At 39.4% G+C, this 17065-nt stretch overlaps 2 protein-coding genes across 8 annotated transcripts in view; one reads left to right on the top strand and one right to left on the bottom strand.

Annotated features, from left to right (window-relative positions):
- Nucleotides 1–5: 5 nt before the first annotated feature.
- LOC134540116 (small ribosomal subunit protein eS1) lies at nucleotides 6–5333 on the top strand. Its single transcript, XM_063382624.1, has 2 exons — nucleotides 6–197; nucleotides 4468–5333. The coding sequence occupies exons 1-2, from the start codon at nucleotides 109–111 to the stop codon at nucleotides 5180–5182; spliced, it is 804 nt and encodes a 267-aa protein (XP_063238694.1). The 5' UTR covers nucleotides 6–108; the 3' UTR covers nucleotides 5183–5333.
- A 1967-nt stretch (nucleotides 5334–7300) lies between these two features.
- The window catches only part of LOC134540114 (SLIT-ROBO Rho GTPase-activating protein 1-like), a 188996-nt gene continuing 179231 nt past the window's right edge, over nucleotides 7301–17065 (bottom strand). For all 7 annotated transcript variants that reach the window (XM_063382620.1, XM_063382621.1, XM_063382622.1 and 4 more), the window contains one exon: nucleotides 7301–13629. In XM_063382620.1, coding sequence (XP_063238690.1) covers nucleotides 12538–13629 — 1092 coding nt within the window. In that variant the 3' untranslated portion in view covers nucleotides 7301–12537. The remainder of the gene's footprint in view (nucleotides 13630–17065) is intronic.

Here is a 17065-nt window from a genome sequence, read left to right as displayed (position 1 = left end):
ATTGAAGACCTGACTTCCTGTGTAGTGTATTCAACATCCATTCCTTTTTCCGGTTGTCGGAGTTACCGTGAATGAAAATAATAAGACACGTGAAATAAATTTTCTACAATGGCTGTAGGCAAAAATAAGGGGTTAATGAAACGTGGTAATAAGGGTTCTAAGAAGAAGATCGTCGACCCATTTACAAAAAAAGATTGGTATGTATGTTGTAGCTTATAATATTAACATTAAACATTTTGCTCGCACTCGTAAAATCTGTAAGCTGTTAACATTTCTTCCTACTCCCCGTCTTTTTTACATCCTCAATACATTACTTTATCCCTGTCCCGCTATTTAATGGAACATTATACGTGTCTTGTTTTCATATCCTAGTATAACTTTTGGAAAAAGAAAGGGGGGGGGGGGGGGGGTAAACGTAATACAAATTATGTGCATAACAAGAGTAGTTATCACCAGTGTATTAAAGACAGATTAAAGACTTCATGATGTTTTGTGCATGTGCCTAATCTTTCTATGATTTACTGATAAACTTAACTTAAAAAAATTCCTAACATGTAAGCAATGATACATGTATTTATTTACATTAGTTTTCAACTGTCATTTTTAACTTAATTTTGTCCATACTTGGGTTATCTAGGGAATAAAATGAGCACAGCACAAAAGTATTTGATCCTACATTCACACAAAACAACAGTTGAGAAACATTCCAGACATTCTAAGTTAGTTACTTTTTTTCTTGTGATTATGTTCTTCTAAACTAAATTTGGTAGAAGTTCCTTATCACACATCCAAGTTTATCCCTTTATCCTGATAGCTTGAATCTGTATACAGTGATCATGTGGTTATGATGCTTGTTGTTTTAATATAGTACTTCAAAACATACTGGCCCAGCGAAAACTCAGTTATCACAATACAAACTAACTACCTCAGGTCTTGTAAAACAATTTTGGTCATACATATTCAACTTACAATCTAATTCATTGTTAATGTCACAAATTTTTGTTATGTTCAGTATCTTTCGGCATGCTACATTTAATCAGCAAGCATTACGTACCACAGGCTAATGCCATCAAGATTAACTTGTATATGTTATAGGTAACAACTAACCAAAATTTAATTAGGTAATTTTCTAGAGTAGGTGCTTTTCTTAAAAATAACATTTGTGAAAATGGTATTTTTGAGATTCTTTCATTGATGACTGTGTAAAACAGCATTAAGCTTCAGCCACACAGGGTGCCATGCTTGCTATATATGCTATGTTGGTGATCCTGGCAACATTGCGGATTGTTTAGTTATCAGCTATTTTTTTTAATGTCGTGGGCTTTGCGCAGATAACCAAAAACGTCGGTAAATATGTAGTTGGGCGGTATTTGCGGGAAAAAAAAATGTTAAAAATCCGAAAATACCTTTATTTTATGCTCTTCAACGTCTTCTTTTCATTAAAAGTGGCGGCTGTAAGAAATTCCAAATAATTTAGGAGATATCGAATTTTTAAATTTCATCATATGTAGTTGAGCGGTATTTGCGAAAAAAAATGTTAAAAATCCGAAAATACCTTTATTATATGCTCTTCAATTTCCTCTTTTCATTAAAAGTGGTGGAGATAAGAAATTCCAAATACTTTAGGAGATATCAAATTTTTTAATTTTGCAATACAAGACCTGTGGAACCATTCAAGCGACACCATTTTTGTTATTTTGCAGTGTGTTCGTGAATACGTGAATCGTCAATGCGTAATTATTAAAATGGTTGATTAGGTCAGGTCAGTTACATTATTAATACTTTCAAACTAAGCCAACATTAAAAATAATGTGAATTAATTTTTTATTATTCTTTAGTTTTAAATTATTTATAATGTAACTGACCTTACCTAACAAACCCGTAACAAAGGATGCACAGTAACAACTCACGTAAATTTTTTTTCTTACTGGTAAATATGTAGTTGGGCGGTATTTGCGGAAAAAAAAGTTAAAAATCCGAAAATACCTTTATTGTATTCTCTTCAACTTCCTCTTTTCATTAAAAGTGGCGGAGGTAAGAAATTCCAAATACTTTAGGAGATATCGAATTTTAAAATTTCATCACAATACCAGTGCATTGATGTGGCGATTATCATTGTTTCTTGTTTACGTACGAGTATCTACTTTTTTTTATTGGATAATGAAGTCACGTGATTGTTCGTGATAGGCCAGAATTCAAACGAACCAATATGTGATTATTTAGTTAATTTATTGTTTAATTACCGCCTCCAACTTAGGTGAGGTTTTAACGTTTCTAATTTTAAAGTCTTATTTGTTATTTTGATATTGTTGCACAAGTAATAAGTAAGAAGGTAAATATGTAGTTTAGCGGTATTTGCGAGAAAAAAATGTTAAAAATCCGAAAATACTTTTATTATATGCTCTTTAACTTCCTCTTTTCATTAAACCTGGCGGAGATAAGAAATTCCAAATACTTTAGGAGATATCAAATTTTTTAATTTTCATATTTGGGCGATATTTGTTAAAAAAAAAATTAAAATTCCGAAAATATTTTTATTCTATGCTCTTTAACTTCCTCTTTTCATGAAACCCGGCGGGGATAAGAAATTCCAAATACTTTAGGAGATATAAAAATTTTAAATTTCCATCGCAATACCTGTGCATTCATGCAGCTTTCACCGTTGTTTCTTGTTTACGAGTATGAATTTTTATTTTTTTTCTCGTGACGTAGGTGAACAACTACATCATTTTCTACTAATGGCAAGGAATTGTACCCGCCTCTAACTTAGGTAAGTTTTTAACGTTTCAAACTTTAATGTTTTATTTGTTATTTGGTTATTTTTGCACAAGTAATAAGTAAAAAAAAATATTACGTGAGTTGTTACTGTTCATCCTTTGTTAGGTCAGGTCAGTTACGTTATAAATACTTTAAAACTAAAGAACCATTAAAATTAATTCACATTTTTTTTAATGTCAGCTTAGTTTGAAAGTATTTAAAATGTAACTGACCTGACCTAATCGACCATTTTAATTAATTAGGCATTCACGAACACATGGCAATAAAAAAATTGTAGCGGTCGAATGATTGCACACGTCTTGTATAGCAAAATAAGAACGGCGATATCTCCTAAAGTATTTGGAATTTCTTATCTCCGTCGGGTTTAATGAAAAAGAGCATAGAATAAATGTATTTTCGGATTTTTAACATTATTTTTCAGAAATACCGCTAAACTACATATTTACCAAAACATCTGTTTTCACGTAGAATTGGACTGTACTTCTGTGTTTGCTTTTTATGAAGTTTTGTTTCTCTCAGTATCACACTTAAATAGCCCAGTTGATAGAAAAGTGTATTGAAAAATTACGAAAATATCCGTGTTTATGGAATTAATTGATGGGAAAATATAGAAGGCAGGATATGCAGGACAATGCCTGGAATTTGATTCCAAGGGAATGCTATCAAACGTAGTTGAATTTATTCTGAAATGATTTCATAAATTCGTCCTCACAAGCAACTTCTACAACAAATTATAAAATTCTTCAAATCCTTTTTTTATAGATTAACTTCATGAACCTGTTTATTTTTATGTTTACACACAGAGAGCCCAACAGAATAATATCATTGTCGAAATCATCACATGAATCCCACAGCATGTCTCTTCATGACATTGTGAACTAGACTGAACTGTGTGGCCTCAGCTTTAGAAAATCATTTTAATTATATTTTAGGTTAGAAGTGTTTTGGGTCTAGTAGTACTAAAAAAACTATTTTATTAATATACATAATACTTATAATATAATTTAATATATAAATCTGGGCCTCGTATGCCATGATTAAGCTTTTACTCTATAGGGTTATTAATTAAGGGCCACTTCATAAATGTTAACATTATACCTACCTCCATTGCATTTATATGTTGACACAAATATTTCCAGCACATGTGCAGGATGAGAGTCTGTTCTATGAAATTACCTGCAATCTCATGCTGCAAGTACAGCAAAGGAGTTGGAATAGAATTTTTTTTTTTGTAAGCAAGAATTCTAATCTTAAAGTGTGATTTAGGGCATGTATTATTTCTGTGACAATCACTTAACGACACCATTAAATTTGAATCCCTTGACTGCTGCAACTGGGCACAAACCCTGTGGCAAGCATTCACCCATATTTTCATCTCGCTCTTCTCCTGAATTGAGTTACGCTCCTTGCTAACACACGCTCCTCCAAGACTTTGCGTTCCTCCATCGTTCTTTTGCCGTTTATTACCCCGCTGCTTACGCTGTTGGCTCACAGTCGAGATATCCTGCAGCTTGGTAGTCGGAGAACAGTTGATATTTGCCAGAATATGCAGAGGACTTGTTGCAGTCTGTCGTAGAGGTCGCGGAACCCACGAAATTCCCGGTCCGTGGCCATTAATTTGTTAGCGTGGTTGCATTGCGGTGTGGTCTGTCGCCGAACGTCTCAGAAAGAGTCCCTGCGTGGTTGCAGGTACGACGTGAAGGCCCCGAACATGTTCTCGAACCGCCAGCTGGGCAAGACCCTGGTGAACCGGACGCAGGGCACCAAGATCGCGTCGGAGGGCCTCAAGAGCCGGGTGGTGGAGGTGTCCCTGGGCGACCTGCAGTCGGACACGGACGCCGAGCGCTCGTTCCGCAAGTTCCGCCTGATCGCGGAGGACGTGCAGGGCCGAAACGTGCTGACCAACTTCCACGGCATGGACCTCACCTCCGACAAGATCCGCTCCATCGTAAAGAAGTGGCAGACCACGATCGAGGCGTTCGTGGACGCCAAGACGACGGACGGCTACACGCTGCGCGTGTTCGCCATCGGCTTCTCGTGCAAGAACCCCATGTCGGCGCGGAAGACGTGCTACGCCCAGCGCACGCAGGTGAAGGCCATCCGCAAGAAGATGGTGGAGATCATCACGGCCAGCGTGACCTCGGGCGACCTCAAGGACTTCATCAGCAAGCTGATCCCCGACTCGGTGGCCAAGGACATCGAGAAGGCGTGCCAGCACATCTACCCCGTGCACGACGTGTTCATCCGCAAGGTGAAGGTGCTGAAGAAGCCGCGCTTCAACCTGAGCAAGCTGCTGGAGCTGCACGGCGGCAAGGAGTCTGCGTCGGGCGCGGGCGGGGAGGACACGGGGGTGTCCCTGGACAAGGGCGACCACTACGAGCCTCCCGTGGTCGCCGAGGTCTGAGCGCGTCGCCTCCCCACGCACACCTGTGATGACGTGTCAGCATGCTTCCTGTTCGTTACTCCTTTACACGGTTGTATGATCATGAAGTTCTTTCACTTGTGTACCTGTTCATTACAGGTGTTTGTGGTAAAATAAAGTTTATGTAAGGTGAGTTTTTTTTCTTTTATGAAATCCTAAATTAATATACTTTTAACAATACCTATTAGCTTCATGGGTGTAGCCAGGGGGGTTTTTAGGGGTTCAAACACCCCCCCCCCCCCCCTACTCTAGCACCAAATCTTTAATTAATTTCTTATTCATCACTCACACAAATTTCATATTAAAATTAATAAAAAATTTACCATTACAATAATTAAATTTAAGTACCGAAAACTGCTAACATAGTACTATTTTACACCTTAAAACCCAAATTTTCCCGGGGACCCCTGCTTTAATTTGGGGAGGGGGGGGGGCATGCTTTTTAACACCCCCCATACACAAATCCTAGCTACGCCACTGATTAGCTTTCTCACCTTTCATCACATCTCTAGTTATTCATGTCACAAACCACTGAATTGCTCAAATTGGTCCGGCAGTTTTTTGTGCAGAAAAAAAATACACTTGATTTTCCTGGGCCAAGAGAATAATGAAAGTTATTAAGTTCCATAGAATATTACTTTTTTGAGACCTTGAAGCGTACCTTGAATAAATAAAATAATTCAGGAACAACTTATATCAATTTTATTTTCCACGTTGCCAAACACTGAACGTGGCCACCATGGACAAACTAAAACTTCTCAAGCAAATAAGTTCATCACTTAATGCAGTGTATCAAATCCATTGGTTGCTTTATGATACATGTTACCAATGACAGAAATCATGTTGTCTGCCCAGCGAAACTTATTTAGCAACATTCCAGCCCACTATTCAAGTTTGAATACACACTTGGTGGCTTAATCAATAAACAAATTAAATTGATTCTGGGGTAGCACAAATCTCTCAAATCTTACCTGTTGACTAATCAGTTCACAGGTAGCGCTGTTATGTCATGCCAATTAAGTGGTGAGACCCACAAACCAACGAAGATGCCGTATTGGGTTTACCAGTTTTCAAAAGCCTCCACAATTTTTCATTTATCTGACCAAAACCAGTGTGTCAAAATGAAGGCAAAGATAAGTTCAGAAAGACTACTTGTAATCCGAAAGTGAATAAAGCATTAACTATACAATAACTGTTGCCATGGATAATTATTGGGAAAATTGTGGTCAAAAATCACTTTCTAATTAATTTAAAAACAAAAAAAATGAATTAAAATAGCTATCCATCCTCTGCGACCGTAGCACAAGTAGTCGCGTTGGACGACTGTCGTGCAAGACTTGTAGCAGCTTTGAACTCTCTGAACTTGCATAAGCTTAGAAAACATGGCATGCATGCTCCAAGTGCTTAAAATTACGAGTCTTACTGGCTGAAAATGTCAGTCGCAGATTAATTAGCTGCATTTTGTTCGTGAACTCTGTAGCTTACGTGGTGCAGAGATGAGACCTGGAGCAGTGTCTTTTAACACGTGGATTTTCCGAAGGGGTCTGTTTGCACCTAGAATCCAATTTTTCAAAATTCAGTTTCTTAAACAACAAACACCCCCCCCCCCCCCCCCCCCCCAATTGATTTTGGACCAAGTTTGTCCGATGGTCTCCTTGGCAACTGCTATAGCAACGTTGATGCTTTGACTCCATGGCAACAGGTTAGCGCAGATTCGACGTCTCATTTGCTTTCGGATTGTAATCCATTCTCTCTAATTATCTTTGCAATCACATCTAAGTATGCAGTATTGGTAAAAAAAAAAAAAAAAAAAAAAAAGTGAATTGGAAGGTCCTTAAAAACATTTTGGCGTCCAATTATTCATATTATTATCTTAGTTTTAGTGATTTCTTTTTCATATGATTTTCAAAGTTACATTTAGTTAACTATTTTGTTTGAGGTGCGGCAGTGGTGTACCCACAAGGAGGGGCATGTGAGTGTGTTCCGTCTGAACTGCCATAGTGAAGCGTGGGTACATCAGCTAGTTTAATGTGATTTAAAGCTTTGAAGGATAGAAGGTGTTAACATACGGAGGGTGACTTTCCAAGCAAAAATAAAATCTGGAATTTTACCATCTTTATTACAAATCATACATGTGGTAACACCATGAGAATAATGTAGTACAATATAATGACTTTACAGCGCCATAGTAAAAAATGCAAGTTTTAAACTTAAAACATTTACAAAATAAAATTAGAAATGGACAGACATGACCAAGATACACACACTATGAAGAAGAAAAAAATTCAGCACACTGTAGTACGTACTAAACTCCTCGCACCAAAGCTCGCTTACAACTATAAAAAGTTATGTACAAAAAATTGCTGAAAATATACTCGAAGGGGTGGTATCGACAATACTGTGTGCTGGAAGTAACTTTTCTTTGTATTTGAAAATCACAGCAGCACGTTAGAAAAATTATTTTGGTGTTGAGACTTCACTACACATCGGCAACCATACGACAAAAATTTTAAGACACAGCGAAGAGTACATGTGAAAGCATTGCGATACCATCAATGATTTCAATAAATACGCCATGGTTATGTTTAGTGCCAACTCCTCAAGACTAAAAGTTTAGCAAAGCAGTAGAGCACCTGGATGTAACCACATTGTAGGCATGTCGTCTCCAAACTTTTGAGCAACAAATGGTTCATGGTACACTCTGATGCTAATGGAAGGTTTTAAAGTTGAAAATATTGAATGCAAATAGGATTTTACGAGGCTGGTTAATTTTTACCATGCAGTGAAAAAATTAAGTTTTTCATTTAGCAAGCATATCCGTGGGAAATATACCTGTGACTACCGAAAACTGGTTACTAAGGCTACGATAGAGATGTGAAAACAAACTAAATGTAATTTTTTCTGATACCCAGTCTTTGGCCCAAGTTTTCTAAGTGCTTCATGGGAAATACCGTACAACATGACGTGTAATGTTAGCGCAACATGCAAGGAGGTTCAATTAAGTGGTGAACATGTGACAAGTCCAGTAATACTTTCTTAATGGCCAGTTAAGTGACCTTGAAAGTGTTCAAAATAAAAATTAAAAAAAAAATCCATATTTATTTTCTGTAACCCTGAATTATAACTGTGGTGTGATTTGAGAAGACCCAAACTGCAACCATGAAACTAAAAGGTAATCTACTGGTAGTTGTCACCTTGATTCAGATTTTATGTATGTTTATTAAAAATATTTATGAACTTCACCAATGGCTATCACACTGTAATAATGCTATACCATACAAGACCAAGTCTACAGATTGTAGAAACAATCGTTCTATTGCCCGGGAAGAAAGCTTGCACATAGAGGTATAGATGGACAAATCTTTTTCGAGAATTACAAAATACAAAATTAAAAATAATTATTGAATTTTAGGACTAAATGACAATTACAGGTAATCTGAGAAAATGTGAATTTTAAAGTAGAGTATGTTGAAGCACAAGTCACTACAATGCAATCTGTTAATTTTTTTCTTTCTCAATATTAAACTGCATCCAGAATTAACTAAAATTCTTTTCAGCAGTTCTTAATGTTCTGTGGTTACCTACATTTCATTCTTTCTTATGTGGACACAAAAAGTAAGCCATAAGCACGCCATAATCAACACATACCTCAGTGCTAGAAAATTGTGATTTCTATATTATGCAAAGACAGTGTCTTAAACAGACAATTCTCTTGTACACAATAGTAACATGAAATATTAGACTTAGCTGTATGGACACAAATTTAAAAAAAGAAGTAAAGATTTAAAAAACCTCACAATATTTGTTTATACCATATCCACCAGAAAATAAGAGAATTTTTTCATTCAATGACCACCTGAAAAATCAGGGGTCGTTTTATATCTGACAGCAATGAGGGAAGGGGGAAAATGATGTGGTTGTATGGTAAAATTTAAAAAAAAATTAACCATTTCAATTTTTTTTTATTAAAAGGCATTATTAATGACATTAAATATTCATTAAGCATTTTTAATTCTCACAGACTGGACGATTAAAAAAAAGTTTTTTTTTTTTTTTTTTTTTTTGTGATTCTGAGCAATAACTTCCTACTAAGCAAGGAAACAAAAAATGTGATTTAATAATTTTCCTTGGAATCTTGACTTGGAAATCGTCTTACATTCAGGGAGACTATTTTCGAGTGTAAACAGTACATATATCCTTCGAAATATGGTGTAGGGGAAAAAAGAACTTTATTAAAACTTGTGAATAAATTATAATGGTTTGGAGTTCTGACATTTCCTTGACTGAGTAACAAACGTGACCATCACTAATTTCAACATTCATATATACACATTAACTTATAAAACTGAGTAACTACTACAACGCTCGTTAAAAACATAAGATTTTTAAGCACTTTTTAGAATAGTTTCTCCAAAACTACATTCTCAGCTTACATCTTACAAAGTAGATGGGACACACAACCATTAACAACGTACCGGTATATGTAAAATGTTTCGTTATCTCGCAACCTGCATAGTTTTTAGTTTAATAAATATCTGTAAGTTAGTTCAAAACTAACATAACCGATATTAAGCTGTCGTTTCTACACATTCAGCAGTGTAAATCAAGCACATGCCTAAAGACAACTTTCTAAAGAAGTTAATAAAATGTAGTAAATAACTGCCAACCAGAAAATAAATAAAAGTGGTTTGACATCAATAGTGTAGAAAGACAAAATTTGGTTAACATGATAATACTGTTAATTTTTTTCACTCACCATGTTGAAGATACGTATTTACTATTTTTAATGTATTTCAGAAATACCACACTATCAAATATCTTTCCAACCCCAAGGTGAATATGTTGCCAATACTAGTAATCTTTTCTGTATCAGTTTTCAAAACAAATGGCTAGCAATAATGTGTTTTTCATGTAAATGAAAAAAATCCTTTTATAAATTTCATACTGATGTAGGGCAGAGTTTTGTAGCTTAACTTGTTTTTATACCCCTGAGTTTTCAAACTATACTGTATATTTTTATTTCTACATGAGTTATGAGCTTCATGTTTTGTATTAAATCGGTTTACAAAATTAATTTTTCTTTACTTGAAAATTTAAGAATTTGCATTTACTGACCACAGTGTCATGTACCTATCAGAGTGTGATAACTTTTTTTTATAAATCTTAAGATTTGTAAATTTATAAACCGAAATACTGACCACACATTTGCAAGGAAACAGTAGGTACGGTATCTATTTCTTTGTGAAGCATGTACAAGGAATAAATGTTTAATGATTGTACAAGTACCAGCAACATAAATTTGTAACAAAGACTTCATGCTTGCGGATTACTGACAAATGTAAATTGTACGGCCAGACCACTGCATCAATTCACACCTCCAATACTGTACTGATAGTTAGCTACCTTTGCAGCAAGCTATTCAGAAAAAATTTTAATGAATGTGTTAAACCATCCACTTGGGTTTTTGTAACCTGACGAAGACTACAACATAACCAGGCACAATTGATTACATTACACAACAGTAATGTTATTCTATTAAGAAAGGCAAATTTCTGAGTAAAAATTCCTTTGTACATACCAGGACTGACCTTTCTCATTTAATAACATTCATTACTAAACATACCACACAGTAAAAAAGTTCCTTTACAAATTGAGCAGAACATGATTAAAATGAAATAAAATTAACATTTCACTAACACAAGCAACACTTAACTTTTGGTAAAGATCAAAGGTGTAGGATTATAAACACTTAGGACACCACGGTTTTTGTTACAAAGCTACAAAAAAAAATTGCAAACATGAAAGAAAAACTATGAACTTTTAAGTACTAGTAAACACTACAATATTTTTGTTGGTTTCAATTTGAGGATTAACACATACTTCACTTGTGAAAAAAAAAAAAAAAAAATTGAACAGCTAACACACCTAAGTACTGTTTTACATAGTTTCTCTCAGTCTTCTCAAAAATCTAAAGTTAAAGTAGGGATGCTGGCCCGAATTAAGGCCAGGACAGCAGACCAATGTGTCTGCGGCTACTGCAAACATCAACTCCAACCCCAATGCTACCTTCCTAAAAAAAATTGGAACTTAATCACAGCATTCCTTGTGAGTTTTTGGTGCATTCAATAACACAAACATAAAGCTCTTGACATGAACGTTGGTCAAGCAATGTTTAAAGTATTGTTTCATAATTTGTGCAATAGCCACAACCCATCCACGGCACAATATTTCCAACAGGTAAACAGATCTACTTTCGTTGTCTCTCTTTCGTAATCGTGTATACTGTAAACTTGCGTTCGACACAGACGATGAACAACACGCACAATTATAAATGTTCAATTACAAAATTCTCAGTACCGAGCCGGTTACCAATAACATTTACAATACATCAGAGACTAATGAATGTGTGTTGATATGAAATGATTGTTATAGTTAAGAGCAAGAGAGCACGATAATTAGAAAGGAAAGAAAACCTTATTTGATAAGTGAGAATTTACCAAGAGATAAAATCCGAGATTACAAAGGTATAGCCGATTTAGCGCGCAGTTTCGACACAGTCGATAATCTGTGATGTTCACAGAATGAGCTGTAAAAGTAACACATAAAGAGCAATATGTTTGTTACAACATTTGACATTCTATTGCTCGGTCATACTGAGTACATTCTTCGACAATTACATTGCTATAAAACATGCTAAACTACATAAACAATTCTACGTGACTTACCAGCTTTCAGTATGAGTATACAAAATGTTCCTTACTTCTCCCATCATTTCCCTGTACTTTTCCAATTAAAAAAAAAAATTAATTAAAAAGTATACCTCGCAGCGGTTACTCAAATGCTTATAAAATGTAAAGTAACATGCATTTTGGACGCTATCTCCTATTCTAAGCAACCAAGATATTACAAGGCCTTTTAAGTGGAGTTTATATTTACACTTAAACACACTGTTGTAGGGATGTATTTAATAAAACCTTGGCACATTGAATAAAGTTGAACGCTTTCAAAATCTCATCAAGAAATATGCATTACATTGTTTAAGCAACATTAATGTTTTTAATGACTGCGTACATTATGAGCCTATAGTTTATTTTTTGTAAGCTATGACTCGCTAAGGACTGCATTATGTCATCTACATCCGCCTACTTTTTGTACCGATATTTAATACATCCCCAGCATTACAAACATCATGGTAACAAATGTTCCTACACCTGTTCACGGAAAATAGTGATTATTTTGGTCACATCATACTCGACAGTTTGCCCAAGCGGCGTGGTAGTTACAGTGATCAGTCTTATGGCATAATTGAAGCGCGCGCGGCTCGGGAGACACACAGGCTAGTTGATAGGCTCCTGGAGCTTCTCCCTGCGAGCGAGCTCCGGCGAAGGCTGCGCGGGGTGTGGGTGGGGCACAGGCAGGACGGGCTTGCGCAAGATCTGCGGCTTCACCTTCACCTGGGGCTTGAACGACGAGACGGGGTTCGCTACCGCCGGGCCGAACTTCGGCGCCACCTTCTGCGCGCTCCTCTGCAGACCGGGGCTCCTCGCGGGGACTGCCTCCCCCCCTGGGGCAGCATGGCTCCCCTTCCCCGAGTCGGGAGACTGCTTCGCCCCGTCGCCGCCGTCGTCCGGCTTGGCGTCGGGCAGAGGCTTGCGAGCGTCCGCATCTGCTGCGAACTTGGCCCGCTTGGCGGACGCTTTGATGGTCTGCGTCTGGGCATCGATGGACGCAGCCTGCGAGGCCTTCGTGTTCTTCTTCAGCGTGCACTGGTTCTGCTTCGCGAACCGCTCTGCCGCGGTCGTCATGTCCGGGCTCTCCGGGCCGGGCGGGCTGGCCACGCTCTCGGTCACGGGGGGAGCCGCCTCCTCCTCCCCGGAGGACGACGAAGACGACAGCGACGACAGCGAGGCCGCGGATATGGACTTCTTCCCCCCGCCGGCGTCCTTGGGGCCGGACGACCCCACGACCGGCAGATCCATCACCAGGTCCGGCGTGTGCTTCTGCCGCAGCTCCCAGAACTCCTGGTTGGACCGGAAGCCCTTGGCGCCGTCCTTGGACGGGGGCCCCAGCTGCGTCTGGGACGCCGCCCGCCGCTGCCACAGTTCCCGGTTCTGGCTGAAGTTGACGTTCTCCGGGGCGTCGCCCCCCTCGCCGATGCTCAGGCTCTTCCAGTCGGACCTGCGGTCGCCGAGGTCGCCCTCGCTGCAGGTGCTGGCAGGCGTCCCGGGCCGAGAGCCGTCGTCCTTGTCCGAGGCCAGGCCGTCCAGGAACACAGACAGCCCGTCCTCCTCGGACTCCGCGCGGAGAGCGGCCGCGGCCAGCCGCCGGGCCGTGCCGAGGGCCGCCTCCACCGCCCCCATCACGCCCCCGGACACCTCCACTCCGCCGCCCAGCGACTGCGTGCGCCGCGTGGTCGGTTGGGGCGCCTTCTGCAACACACGGCCACACACGCTCTCCAGACGACACTCACTGCACGCGTCACTGGCATCACTGGCACGGACAACAACATCAACTATGCAGCACAAAACAAATACACCTGGCTTACTATGAGTTACAGAACTAAAATCAAGACAAGCATGAAACTGATTTGAAATGTTTTGTTTTTTTTGGACATATGCCATTGCTAGTTACGTTTGTATCATAGATAAACCTCAATAATGGACAAAAATAGATGTATTCGCTAACACACAGAACACCAGCTTAAACAGGCTGTGTGTTAGCGTATTCATCCTGTTTTGTCCATTACAGAGGTTTATCTGCGACGTACAGTGTCACCAGTAATGGTTGGAACTGAAAATAATGAAACTGTATACATATTTCTTTAAGCCCAAACTATTCTTTTTTTAAGTGCCCCTACGCTTCTGATAGTGCTAACCAGCTAAGTGATTTAAAATCAATCACAGTTAGTATGCATGCTTTGACCATGCAGCAAAAAAATCAGCACCCTACACTGGAATTGCTGTAGCGACTAAATTTTTTACATCTGTTCAGTCACTTATGTTAAAAATTCAAAACCAATCTACTTTCAGAGAGAACGTTTGGTGCAAAAGAGGTTAGTAAGAGCAGGAAGATAATTTAAAAAAAAAAAATACATAGATGATTTTTCAAGATTTAAATCGGAAGGACAATTAAATTCAGCTCATCTTTTTTAATATAATTTTTTTTTTTTGTTATGAATAAGAATAAATGAAGCTTCCTGAACTCTTCAGTTTGTGGTTGAGCATTAATCAAATTTTCCCAAATTTAACAGCATCAAAGAAATGCTAAACAATTCATTCAAAAGGACAGCTACAAAGGCAATAAATCAGCAAATTTTACTGTAAAATGTATGACTGATCATACTTTATAGTGTTACAGTATAATCAAAATTATAAATGGAAGATGTAATAAATATTTTAAATAAATTCAGGTATATGTGTGTCTAGGACCTTTAACGTATGCAGAAGTTTACAGTGTCAGCTCTCACGTACACTGGACAGCAGCAACCTTCTTCACAAACACACCCCCCCCCCCCCCCCCCATTCACCCAACCACCACCCCCACCGCCCCACCACCCAAAAAAAAATCCTATTCTTATCAAGCACAATGGCTGTGTTTGTGTTTGTGTTTGTGTTTGTTGCCAAAAACAATTAAGAGAGAGCCATACACATTTTCTGGTGTACAGCACCCTTCGTGGTATGAAACTCCCAGTTTCAGTCAGTTTCTGGCTAAGCCGTACGAAGGTCTTCCTAATCAGTTCATATACTACTGTCGTTAAGGTGCCTATAGTAAATGCACTCTGCTTCTTTTTTTTTTCTCACCTTCCCTTACACTATTAACATGACTGCCATCTCCGCTAATGATAAGACTGCAGTGCCATTGCCGTTTGTCACTCTTGTGATTGCGGCATCATACCAACGGCCCGCACTATGCTAATCACCCTGTACCACGTGTGAACGTACTGCAACCAACCACTCACTACGCTGTACACCAGACTGCTGGTTCTTAATGCATCCAAGTACGGCTTCTCGCCTACTTCCCGCTTCATCAAAGCCAGCGGAGAAGTTCCCGATGAAGCCCACCAAATTCAAATTTTCATACTACTGTTTGCACCTCTTAACACGACAAGGTTTCACTTCTAGACGCACATGACTTTGTACCATGTCATAACATGTTAGAACATTTAAGGTTTGGAATGTTTAGATCCATGCGAGTGCATCAGAGACCATTTTACTTATAACAAATAAAAAACTTTCATATAGATTTATTTCCCAAATCCCTAGATTACTCCAGCCTCAAACAATGACATTCCATAAATACATAATTTTTTTAAGCATAAAAAATTTCAACTTTAACGGGGAAACATTTAATTAGAACTGATGATAGGCACATTATCATTTCCGGCCAGCCCACGTGTGAACGAAGAAGTGATTCGGTACCAAGGCTGGATATGGTGTGTTCTGTGGATGGAAACAGGTGTGCACTGAGAAAACCCACCATCCAATCGCGTTTTCCCACTTGTGAAAATAACATGGGTCGCATTAACTAGGATTCAAAACGGGAATGCTTTGGCAAGAGATGATTGTGGTCAGATCACTGCAGTCCTGGAACTTATCACTACAGGCACCACAGTTAGAACCTCTTATCTTGTTCCAGACTTTACATACATGCATATACACTATGTGAGTAAAGGCAAGCAAGCTATTTTCAACAACAGACTTGTGGCCCTCCACCTCAGTAACAAAACATACTAACGCAGCCAACAAAATAACATTCCTTTAAATACATGTCTGGACAGCTACATAGCAGAATAGGTATATACTTTCTTTATAGTTTTTTATATCACTACACTATTGTTCAGCTTGCAAAACAGCTTAATAGTAACAGAAAGCGCGTCCCCGTCTTGCAGTCGCCGCGCGTCCCCGTCTTGCAGTCGCCGCGCGTCCCCGTCTTGCAGTCGCCGCGCGTCCCCGTCTTGCAGTCGCCGCGCGTCCCCGTCTTGCAGTCGCCGCGCGTCCCCGTCTTGCAGTCTCCGCGCGTCCCCGTCTTGCAGTCGCCGCGCGTCCCCGTCTTGCAGTCGCCGCGCGTCCCCGTCTTGCAGTCGCCGCGCGTCCCCGTCTTGCAGTCGCCGCGCGTCCCCGTCTTGCAGTCGCCGCGCGTCCACGTCTTGCAGTCGCCGCGCGTCCCATCTCCCAGTCGCCACTTTAATCTTCTTTCATTTATATTTAATCTTAATCTTATCAGAATCCAGCAGATTAATTTGTCATAATGCACCAAACTGCAATACTAGAAAGCTGTAGTAAGAATCATTCCTCCCATTCAGTTGAATATTCACCAATTTTTTTTTACATAATGGTACAAAAGTGGTAACAAAGATACATAACCATAAATTTTGTAGGTAGATTTTTGAACTTTCTGTTAATATAGGAAAAGCATTCAGAGCCTTAGCAGTAAGAGGAAACCTACCGCCCATGCCTCCAACACTAATTCGCACAGAAAACTGAAACAGAGACACAGTTGTCAAACAGCAGTATTGAAGTGTACTCGCAGCAGAAGACCGGGGGGTGTTAACGGCTACTGGTTACAGAGGTGCCACGAGGGGAGGCGTGCATCACGCACGGACGTGCCGTGACCACCCAACGTGCGTGTGTGGCCATGCAGCGTGCTGGGTTAGCAGGGGTTAGTGGCGGGCGAGCGAGCGACGACAAGCCGGCGGTGCTTACCTGCTCGATGCAAGGGGTCGCGCATCTCGACCACGCGGCTCCCGCCGGCCCGGGGCGACCGCTCGCTACTGTGGAAGGCTTGACACATTAAACCTCAACGACCAGAGGGAAAGTACGGGGGAGGTAATGCAAGCTCTACGAGGGGGAGCGGTGCACAAGCCAA

This window comes from Bacillus rossius, chromosome 16 (genome assembly GCF_032445375.1).
Source record: "Bacillus rossius redtenbacheri isolate Brsri chromosome 16, Brsri_v3, whole genome shotgun sequence".
Classification (NCBI taxonomy): Eukaryota; Metazoa; Arthropoda; class Insecta; order Phasmatodea; family Bacillidae; genus Bacillus; species Bacillus rossius.
This window is presented reverse-complemented; position numbering and strand designations above follow the sequence as displayed.

What these genes read in the sequence shown, in the direction of transcription:
- LOC134540116 (XM_063382624.1), top strand. Translation starts at nt 109, where the DNA reads ATGGCTGTAGGCAAAAATAAGGGGTTAATGAAACGTGGTAATAAGGGT. An exon ending in CCATTTACAAAAAAAGATTG is followed by an intron (nt 198 to 4,467) that starts GTATGTATGTTG and finishes GCGTGGTTGCAG; the next exon opens with GTACGACGTGAAGGCCCCGA.